Below are 10,485 nucleotides of genomic sequence, written 5' to 3' on the forward strand. Positions count from 1 at the left end.
TCCATAGAGAAAACAAATAAGGAGAGCAGGAGGTACAAAAATCCATTTGTTCCATTTTCCAACGTTCGTTGTCTGCCCTTCCTCTCAGAGTGCTCATCCTAATAATCCTCAAAGGTTGAGCACAAAGCTGTAATTCAAGACAAGCATCTAAACTTGATCCAGCAAAAGTTTGGCCTTCAAAGTTAAAAACCACCACATTAAAAATAGCCATCAAAACCACTAACTTAGCTTCATTGGTGCAAATAATAACTCTGGTTCAGCAGTCACTGCTTAAAAATCTGGTGTTACAAATGGCCTTTAAGCAGCACTAACGCGTATGAAGTCAGCACTGCTGGAGATAATTAATATACACTTCTTTATTCAGGCAATAGATATGATCTGGTGATTTGACTTCTGGAATTGCAGTTACGGATTTCCCAAAGCCAACTAGGGAATGGTTCACCGACCTTCTTGGCGGAGCCTGACACCAAGATCTACTGTGGGATACATGGTTTCCTGGATTGCAACCATTGTGTTTAATATTAGTTGTCACCTCTGCCACATATTATTTTTCCAAAGAAAGTATAATTTGTATGTCTTACAGATCAGAGAGACTAGTAACATCATCAACTACCTTCAAAATATTACAGGCATTAACATACCACTCATACATTTTATTATAAACACATTATCAATATGGGAGTTCTAGGAAGAGAGGCTACAAACTTCCAGTTGGGATTAATCACCATTAAGAATTTAACATTAATTTGAATTAGCTAATTAATCCACTGAATTGGTTAATTGATCAATTAATTGGCTGCAAATAAGTCTGCTAATTGTCTGAATAATCTTTATGTGGAAGGTGAGCATTATTTTTTAAAAGAGGGAATCTTCTAGGAGCTTCTATATCGCTCAAGTCAAGACTGTATTGTGGAACATCTGCTGCCACTTCTTTGTGGTGTCTAAAACAGCTATCAGAACATAAGATGCCCCACAGGTAAACCCAATATCGGAACCGATTTAAATCTCAGGCATGTTATGTGTCAAACTCTAACAAATGGGTTTTATTATTTTCAGACTTGTTCCGTTGGTAGCCTTGATGGTTACTAGCTGTTGCTAGCTACACAATATCAAGTTCGGTGTACCTGTACATTATGAATTTAAATTTGCTTTATTTAGACTGGGGAAAAGCTGTAGCTTTGAGGTAGAGCACTTGTTTTCCATGTAGAAGGTCCCAAGTTCTATTTCCAACATCTCCAGGTAGGTCTGGGAGCATTCCCTTTCTGAAGCTACGGCCAGCCAGTGTTTTTTCAACCTTGGATCTTCTAGTATTGAGGAACTGCAATTCCCATCACCCCCAGCCCACCTTAGCCAATGGTCAAGGGAGATGGTAGTTCAACCACATCTGGGAACGCTGGTGTAGACAATAGTGAGCCAGATGGAGTCAACAACTGGTATGAATCAAAATAAAGCAACTCCCTATGGGTTGCATCCCATAGAGTAGACCCACCGAAATGAATGGACTGACTAACAGTCAGTTTCAATGGGTCAACTGAGTAGAACTTGTGTCATCTGAGGTAGAGGTTTGGTGGCACTTTGGATGGATAGGCTTTGGTACAAAGTGTAGACCAGCCATTAAAATTCTGACATGGAGTGAGATCCAAAGATGGTCATCTAGAGTTTCCATTGGGTTGCCAATGCCCCAATTCAGGACTTCAGACCCCTGACGAACCAGATAGTTGGTGTGCTACTTTCTGCACTTACTTCCTCTAGTCCAAAATCATGGAACAAACACAGGCAGCATCCTCTAATCCACATGGAACAATCTAATAGGATCTACTCAAGTTAACATGGTGGGGAGAGGGCAAATCCCTCTCTCCTTTTGCACTTTAGTGCTGTATGATAAACTAGTAAACCGGCACAGAATGAGTGACACTTTCTTCAGAAGACTTGATCAAAGCAATTCACTTGAAGACCTCCAGGCTAACCCAATGCAGGAACACCTGCCTCCCCAAAGACCTCCTCTCCCAAGACCCCACCAAACTTTGACAGCCCACCTCCCAACCCCAGCATCCTTGAGCGCACCTCCCTCCCCCCCCCAATATCCCCCAGCATGCATTGGTGTCCACCAGAGGCTCCAGCTCCTCCTCACCAAGCCCCTCCCCCGTGGCTTACACCCGCCCCCTGGGGGCAAGTCTGGGAAGCCCCCGAGAGAAAGAAAAACAGGCAGCACCTCCCTCTTCGCCAAGACTTTGCGCCACCGCGTGCCGGGGCGCAACCCTCTCTCCTCTCTCGCTCTCCTTCCTGTTGTTACCGGGTTGGGTTCCGAGGGCGGTGGAGGAGGAGGAGCAGTCCAGAGGACTTTACCTGGACTTTCCGCCCCGGGGGCTGTCCGGCTGGGGTGCCCCCTCCCCCTGGCCCGCTAACTCTCCTCTAAGGCCTACTCAGCTCATACCCCGTGGAAAGTGGCAGGGGGGGGGTCTCGAAAGAGAAAGCAGGGGGGGAGCGCTTCATCCATCCCTCCCGTCAGCAGCAGCAGCAGCAGCAGCCGCCGATCTGCCACCCCCTCCGCCTCCTCTCCACCTTGGCCATTTCCTCTCAGGTCCTCCAGGAACTCCAGAGGGGGAGAAGGAGACCCCCCGGCGCCCCCCGAGAGAAAGACCCCGCGCGGAAAAGACGCCTTGGCCAAACAAGCCCCCGCAGCCTCCTTGGCCGGGGCGTCCCTCCTTCTCTCCCTCCCTCCTTCCTTCCTCCTTTCCTTCCTTCTCTTCCTCCCTGCCTGCTTGCCTGCCCGCCTCCTTTCGCCGGCTGCCCTCCGGCCAAGCCCCGGACAACCGCTCCGGCGCCGTACCTCGTAAAGGTCCCCCGAAGCCATGCTGGGCTGCGGGACTCGGGCGCCTCGCTCTCTCGCCGGGCTCCTGAGCTGCTCTCCCTCCGTGTGTGTGTGTGTGTGTTTTCTCTCTCCACCACTCGCTCTCCGAGCGGAGCGAAAAAACTGTGCTGTGCAGAATGACAGGCTGTGTGCGCAGAATCGGAGGCGAGGGGAGACGGCGAGAGGCAGGCGGGCGGGCGGTCGGGCGGGCTGGCGTAACCAGCAAGAGCGGCGGCGGCGGCGGCAGCAGCAGTGGCAGTCGTGGAGCGGCAAGAGAGCGGCGCTCTGCATGCGTGTGAAGGAGTCGTGTGTGTGTGTGTGTGTGTGTGTGTGTGCTTGCGCGCGGGTGTCTCTGCGCCTTCAGGAACTCCCCCCCCCCACTACCCACCCTAGTGAAGCGGCACAAGGGCGGGGAGGACAAAAAAGGGAAGGCTGATGATCCCTCCGCATGGCAAACCCCCCAACGAGCAAAAGTCCCTGCACCTTTTGCCGCCGCAGCTGCACAAACGCTTGCCCGTTCCTCCAAAGAGACCCGCCAGAGGTCCTGGCAGACCAAGGGGAATGGGCTCACAGGGTAGAGCATCTGCTTTGCACGCAGGTTCCATCCCCAGCCTCGTCCGAAACCCTGGAGAGCCACCCTGCCCATCACTGTAGGCCATCTGAGCCAAAGCCCTGACTGTGTCATGTGACTTCCTACCTTCCAAAAGGAGGACATCGCCATCATCTTAAGGACCAACTCAGATCAGATTTGTCTGGGGTTTTTTGACAGGTTCTTTGGTTTCCTCTCCTTCCAGTTGCCTCCCAGTCTCAAATTCAACCTGTCCCAAAGGCATCCCATCCACCTGCTTATAGATGCAAGGGGTAGGGTGGGAGTAGAAAGATCTATTGGCAGCTTGGATGGGCCTCAGTAGACCAGCCATATACACAACACAACCTGCAACCCCAAGTGCATGTTGATCACTATAATGTGTCACAATAAACCACGGTTGACTGATTGCTGTGAATGTGCTATCACTTTCCCTGCTGCTTGCCACTAGTGAGCACAACCAACTACAGTCTTTAGTGTTACATCCAAACTGGAGATTGCAGTTGGTTTCACTAAAACAAGCCACAAACAGAAAGCCAAGATCAGGGTTGGTCACATTTTGCAGTTCAGAGGTAATGCTATGCCAAGCATCATGTTGTTTTCCACTTACTCCCTAGTAGGAAGCAGCGAAATTAATCCGCATTTTCACAGTAAAGCATTAGCCCTCTGATCTTGCCTGTTGATTAAGCACCTATGCCATAATACATTTAAGATGCCACAAGACCTTTTTCTTTTTTACTGCAGCAGGCTAACATGGCTACCACTCTAGACAGTTTTCCAATAGAATACATCACCAACATTTTATATAGCAGCTTTGTTGAGTCTTCACAACTACCTTCCTATCATTTCATGACTGCAACATTAGGTGATGGCAAGCTGCACGTGTGACTGAGTCATTGCCAATCAAATACCATAGGGGACAGAAATTTCATGCCACCTCATATCAGCACTGATGCTTTCCAGTGAAAGCAGTTCATGTATTTGGACATGCATTCATCAAGTAATGAGACATGGGGTGAAGACATCTCAACTTACCAAGTGGTAAATGTATGGGGAAGTTTGTTTCTTAAACATCTACTAGAGATGAATGCAGCCGTGCAGACTGTGGTTGTCTCTGTAGTTTTCTGTGGTTGCTCTTGCTCCCCTCCTAGTTATTGGCTTATTCTGTTGCTAGGGGATGAAAACTCATTCCTCCACCATAGCTTAGTGGAAGAGCCACCTGCCCTGGAGGCAGAAAGTTCTAAGCATCTCCTGTTAGGGTTGGGAGAGACCCCCTGCCTGAAAACTTTGAGAGCTTCTGCCACTCGACAAAATATTTAGTTATGGGACCAATGATCTGATTCAGCATCTTCATACCTGGATCTTTATTTAGGGACGTAGATTGTTGGTATGTCTTCTCACAGTCTCAAAAGTTTACCCATTCTGATAATGGTGTTGTGTCAAAATCTATAAAATATTTCCCCCTCTTCCCTTTCTCCTTGTGGAAAAAATAAATAAAAATAAGGTTGTGTTGCTTTTAAGCCTGTGAAGTCCATCTATTGTGTCACTTTCAAGTGTTGGAAAGCATCTTGCATAAAATTTCATTCCTTAAAAACATGATCGATCATATATGCACTCCACTGGAGCCCATTGTGACCGATAGGGCAGAAGGGAGGGAGGCCAACAGTAGGTAGAGCCTGAGCCAATGACAGACAAGTTAAGGATAATAATTTAAGTTCCTGAAATGGGAATATTTATTTATATTAAATTACTGTGTACTTTAAACATAGGGTCCCCCCCTCAGGCAGTGGCTCTCATATGATTGGCTGTTGAGTCACATGAGAGGCATTCCATTCTATTGTGACTGTTACTCCAGTAACTTGTTTTTAACTGCTTTCTCTATGTGTGTGAGGGAGAATGGCTGCTAAGAGAGGCTGCTCAGGATACAGCTGAGGATGGTATGGTGTCAATGTGATCTGTCTGATGTGAAACAGATAGCGGAAGATCCCTAAACGTTAATAGGGAGAAACCTGTGCAGGAGCTCCCAGTAAGCCCTGAGTTAGGTAAAACTTTGGTGCAAGTCTCAACACAATTTTGTTTGCAAGACTAAGTAAGTAGATTTCAGTCTACAATTCAACTGAGAATGTACCCATGTTTGAATAAGCATGAGATTGTAAATATATTCTTCTTAGTTATATGTTTATGAAAGTAAAGTTCTTTTGAATATAAAGAGTCTGGACATTGTATAGTCTTTACAAAGAAACTATCAATTACCTAAAAGAGTTATTTAGCTTCCTAGCTTACTTTGCATATCATCAAAATTTATTTTATATAGATGACACCATTTGCCCTGGTTGACCAGGCTTTCACTGATACACATACATCACCCAGCTCACTCACCACACATGGAACCATAATGTTAGAGATATGACTATGGTTTACTGTTTTAAAAAATCCAGCTCTCAGAACATAGTGTAGTACTCTGATCATTAAGGAACAAGTTTAGAACATTGCATTCTTAGATACTGGAGAAAGATTCTCCTTGTACTTTTCAGTTCCTTTCAGTTTCTCAACTAGTATGTTCCCATAATGAGCACTCCCTTCCCTTCATACACAAATAAAGTGAGTAGGACTTTTATTTTCAAGGGGCAGAGTCCTTTTGGTGGTAGCACCCAGACTTTGGAATTCCCTCCTTGGGCTGACCTGTGAGGCTTCATGTCTTCCCATGTTCAAATGAATTTTGAAAACTCACATATTCAAATAGAATATTAATGTTTGTCCTCTGCTGTTTTAGTATAAATATTTTATTAAGTTTTATAGTGTAATTACAGGACTGCTGACTGCATTTTCATTATGTTTCAGATAGTTTAAATTGCTTACTGAACTATGGTTGCTTGCTTTGTTTTGTAAGGCAGATGTAGTTGAGTTGTAGCCAGTGTTAGTCACAGTCAAGGGTGGACCCATAGATATTAATACATTTAAGGTAGTCATGTCCATTAAATCCAGTGGGTGTACTCTGGGTATGACTAACATTGGATGCCATCCTTTAAATATAAATGTTGAACGAAAAGTGTTTTATAAATTGGAGTAATAACGATGTGTTGTTGTTGTTGTTGTTAAACTTTATATCCCACTCTTCATCTCAAAGATGTCCAGGAGAGCAAACAAGCAAGCAATAAAATGATTTAAACACCTAAAAACAGTTCCAATACTCAACGTTTGTTGGAAAAGAAAGGCCTTCAGTAGGCAGTGAAGAGCCAACAAAGACTGTAAAGTAAAGGTAAAGGGACCCCTGACCATTAGGTCCATTTGTGACCGACTGTGGGGTTGTGGCGCTCATCTCGCTTTATTGGCTGAGTGAGCCGGCGTACAGCTTCCGGGTCATGTGGCCAGCATGACTAACCCGCTTCTGGCAAACCAGAGCAGTGCACGGAAACGCCGTTTACCTTCCCGTCGGAGCGGTACCTATTTATCTACTTGCACTTTGACGTGCTTTCAGACTGCTAGGTTGGCAGGAGCAGGGACCAAGCAAGGGGAGCTCACCCCGCCGTGGGGTTTCGAACCGCCGACCTTCTGATCGGCAAGTCCTAGGCTCTGTGGTTTAACCCACAGCGCCACCCGCGTCCCAACAAAGACTGTACCTGCCTATTATTCCGGGGGGGGAGGGGGAATTCCAAAGGGTAGTTGTGAAGACACAAAACTCATTAACCAACAGAACAATCCTATGCACGTCTAGTCAGATGTAAACCCTATTGGTTCCAGTGGCAGGGAGCAAGGTAAAATAAAGATAGGTCTTTCCTACAAGACATTTCCAGTATTTTCTATCTCCTCTCCTGAGATGAGGATGATTTGGGTGCTGTGGATTGGGGTCTGTGGCTTTCTAGCCATAGGATTGCTTACCCAACATTGCCACCTTAATTAAGTTGAGTGAAGAGAACTGGTTTTGCCTAATCCTGCTCATTTCCACCTCTTCTCAACTCCTCTAAATTCGCATTAGTGCAATATGACATACTGAAAGTAGAAGCCTTGACAGGTGCCAAGGCTGTGTTAAGCTAAGGCTAACCCCTGTGCTTTGTGTTGTTAAGAATATAACTTGACATTCTTTATATTTTGTCTCTGAACAGACCAAGTCTTTAGTTAAAACAAGAAACTTGAGAAACTCACAAGTGAAACTCACAAGTATCTATACTCATGTGGATAGGAAATGTTTTGTTCTGTATTAACTGCACAGTTTTGTAAATCTTTTGCTGTACAGTACTTGATAATACTATCAATAATGCAAATGGCACTCTGGAAATGGTACCATGCATTTTATTTTATTTTTAAGCTTACCATCTCTCAAAATTGTGGTCTCTATTAGAAGAGCAGAATTTACCAAGCATTCTGTATAGGCAACTGAACACTGAAAAGTTATTAGAGTTGTTTTATTGCTAAGAGCTGAGTAAACACCTTTAATTCTTATTGCTCTGTTTTCCACTCCAGTATGCCTTTTATTTATTTAATCATAAAACTATGGTTCAATAGCTATTTTGTCTTGGCTGTTGCTGGAGCCACGATCCAATAAATTAATCCAGGACACATCTGGGGACAGATATTTAGAAATGTGTTGGGATGTGTTTGACATTATGGATCATCCGGCAGCCAGAAAATTGGGACTCCATGACCCCCGCTCAATACATACTTTCTTTTCCAAATTTAAATTACACAGAAGAAAGAAAGAAAACCAAGCAAAAACAAGAAGATAAATTATGCAATCTTATATTGCCAGTTTGCAGCAACACAGTCCTCATTCTGAGCATTGCAGTGCAAAACAAATGGATTGCATTTCTCATAAAACCTATCCATAGATCATCCTGCTACTCTAACTTGAACATAAAGAGATCAGCTCGTTCATTACAGCTCTGTGAAATAGTTTGTCTAAACATTCCTCCCAACTCTATTTCCCCCAGTGTTTTGTTTGTGACATCCCTGAAGACATATTAGAGTGGTGCATCTTAGGGTCCCTCCACACACCCTTTTTATTCATTATGATTTGGGCTTATGATGGTGTCAGTTGGCTAGACACGATTCTGCTTGCAACACTATTTGGCTCTGCAAAGGTTCCAGGGCAGGCAAACTGCTTTGCTTCCGGTCATTGCATGCCCTGTAACCTCCTGCTCAAATCCCGTATCCTTTTCTATCACAAATGTTCCAGTTTATTTTTTGTCTCGTGTTTGTTGTGCTATGGTATAAGAGTGCCCCTCCCGATGGCAATAATGCGGTAACATTGGGGAAGCATCACAGAACAACTAATAAAATAGAATGATGTGTGTATGGTCCAGTATAAATTCCATCACTAGTGCACTATTATTGTGTCAATGACATGTTGCAGAATACACCTAAAAACTAATAAGCAGCGCTCTGGAGGGGTCCTTAAATTGTGGCACCTAGTGCACATTCAGGTGATCCCTCCCCCCCATTGAACTTGGTGACCTTGGGCCAGTCACTGCCTCTCAGCATAACCTGCCTCACAGGGTGGTTGTGGGGATTAAATGAAGAGGGGAAGAACAATGCATGGTGCCTTGAGCTCCTTGGAGGAAAAGTTGGGATATAAATGCCGTAAGTAAGTAAGTAAGTAAGTAAGTAAGTAAGTAAAGTAAGTAAGTAAGTAAATACTTCCCATAATTTCTTCAGCCATCTTACAATGGGCACATCCAGTCTGTTAGTATTTTACGGGAAGGATTCAAAATTTAGGTTCACTCCATAAAGTGGATTTAAAGTGCACTGAAAAGTAGGATGAACAAATTAATAATGGGAAGATGCTTGAGCACCCTAGGCAGGATGAATGCCCATTGCCGTATAACTTCCTGACAAATTGGAACAAATGCTCAGTGTTTTTGACTGTACGAGTTGTTGACCCACTGTTTATGTCTTGGAATACTGCCGTATTGCCTCTTTTGTTCAAATTTCTTCCGATATTTTTATGGATATCTTTCATCTCCTTACCTTCTCCTGACCGTGCTCAGTTGGTTCTCCCACCTTTTGTTGAAATTGTTGGAATACCCTGCTAGTCTTGTTTGTTATCGATTTAATGGAATAATAATCAATTATTAAAAGACCACTGGTGACTCAGAGGCATATTAATTATCAAGCAAATCAGGATAAAGGCTCAATAAACAGGTCACATAATAGAGCCCTGCATACATGGAGGGAGAAGGGGACTATGTCTGTTAGCCCTGCCCCTGATTTCACACACCCCACTGGATTCATCTCACAGTCACTAAAAGGTTTAGGTGCTCAATGTGATGAAAACCTGGATCTTGATACCCCATAGATTTCTCCCAGATATTAACTGCTGTGGCAATCAGACAGTAGGTTAAATGCAAAGTTGCCCTCCTGCAGATGGTAGGATTTTTCCAGTAGGACTCCATCTCCCTTCAGTCACAGCGAACATGGTCTATGGACAGCACTGGGGGTGGGGGTGCAGTCAACATCTGGAGGGTCACAAGTTCTCCATCTCTGCCCTAGAGAGCATTAATGGAATTGACAAGCGATCCAGTTTACCACATCCTCAAAAATTTGACCCAGTCCAACTTAGTACGCTAAGCACTATGCCACTTCTGCTCTTATGACTGATATTAGGAGCCATAGTTTCCAGATAAGAAGTTATGACTCAGGCAGGAGATGGCTCTTTTTTGAAACCAATCAATGTGAGTTTTCTAGCAGAGTGCCACAGCAGAGGATCATACGCTTTGACGATGCATATTTAATCATTCCTGAGAAGGGAACAGGTTATAGCAGCATAGCTCTGGAATTTCCTCTCAGCGTCCCTGCAGTGGGCATTCCACATAGCACTGCTCTTAGTCTGCAAAGAGAAAATATGTTAAAGGGAAATGCCTTGCCAGCGTCATCTTACACTCTGTTCCTGATCAGAGTTAACTGGAAAGAAGAATGCTGACTCACTGTTGTCACCTGATTGTGGCCAGGCAACTACGAAAGCGCATCTCTGGTTGAGAGTTACTCATTTGCAGAAGATTAAGGGTGGCAAAGCAATATGGTTTCCCATTACTCAAATCAGTATTTTGCACAT

At 44.6% G+C, this 10,485-nt stretch overlaps 1 protein-coding gene and 1 long non-coding RNA gene across 3 annotated transcripts in view; one reads left to right on the forward strand and one right to left on the reverse strand.

Moving 5' to 3' along the window:
- The window catches only part of CDYL2 (chromodomain Y like 2), a 67,872-nt gene extending 63,099 nt beyond the window's left edge, over positions 1-4,773 (reverse strand). Inside the window, exon 1 of one of the 2 annotated variants that reach the window (XM_079985872.1) lies at positions 4,473-4,773. In XM_079985872.1, coding sequence (XP_079841998.1) covers positions 4,473-4,511 — 39 coding nt within the window. In that variant the 5' untranslated portion in view covers positions 4,512-4,773. Of the gene's footprint in view, positions 1-2,830 lie in introns of both variants that reach the window. The other variant, XM_079985871.1, reaches the window with a different exon arrangement.
- Positions 4,774-5,482: 709 nt separating this feature from the next.
- Positions 5,483-7,877, forward strand: LOC307222772. Its single transcript, XR_013841870.1, has 2 exons — positions 5,483-6,696; positions 7,541-7,877. It is a non-coding gene; the product is annotated as an uncharacterized lncRNA (long non-coding RNA).
- Positions 7,878-10,485: the final 2,608 nt, after the last annotated feature.

The sequence above is a fragment of the Podarcis cretensis genome (assembly GCF_951804945.1).
Source record: "Podarcis cretensis genome assembly, chromosome: 8".
In the NCBI taxonomy this organism is placed as follows: domain Eukaryota; kingdom Metazoa; phylum Chordata; class Lepidosauria; order Squamata; family Lacertidae; genus Podarcis; species Podarcis cretensis.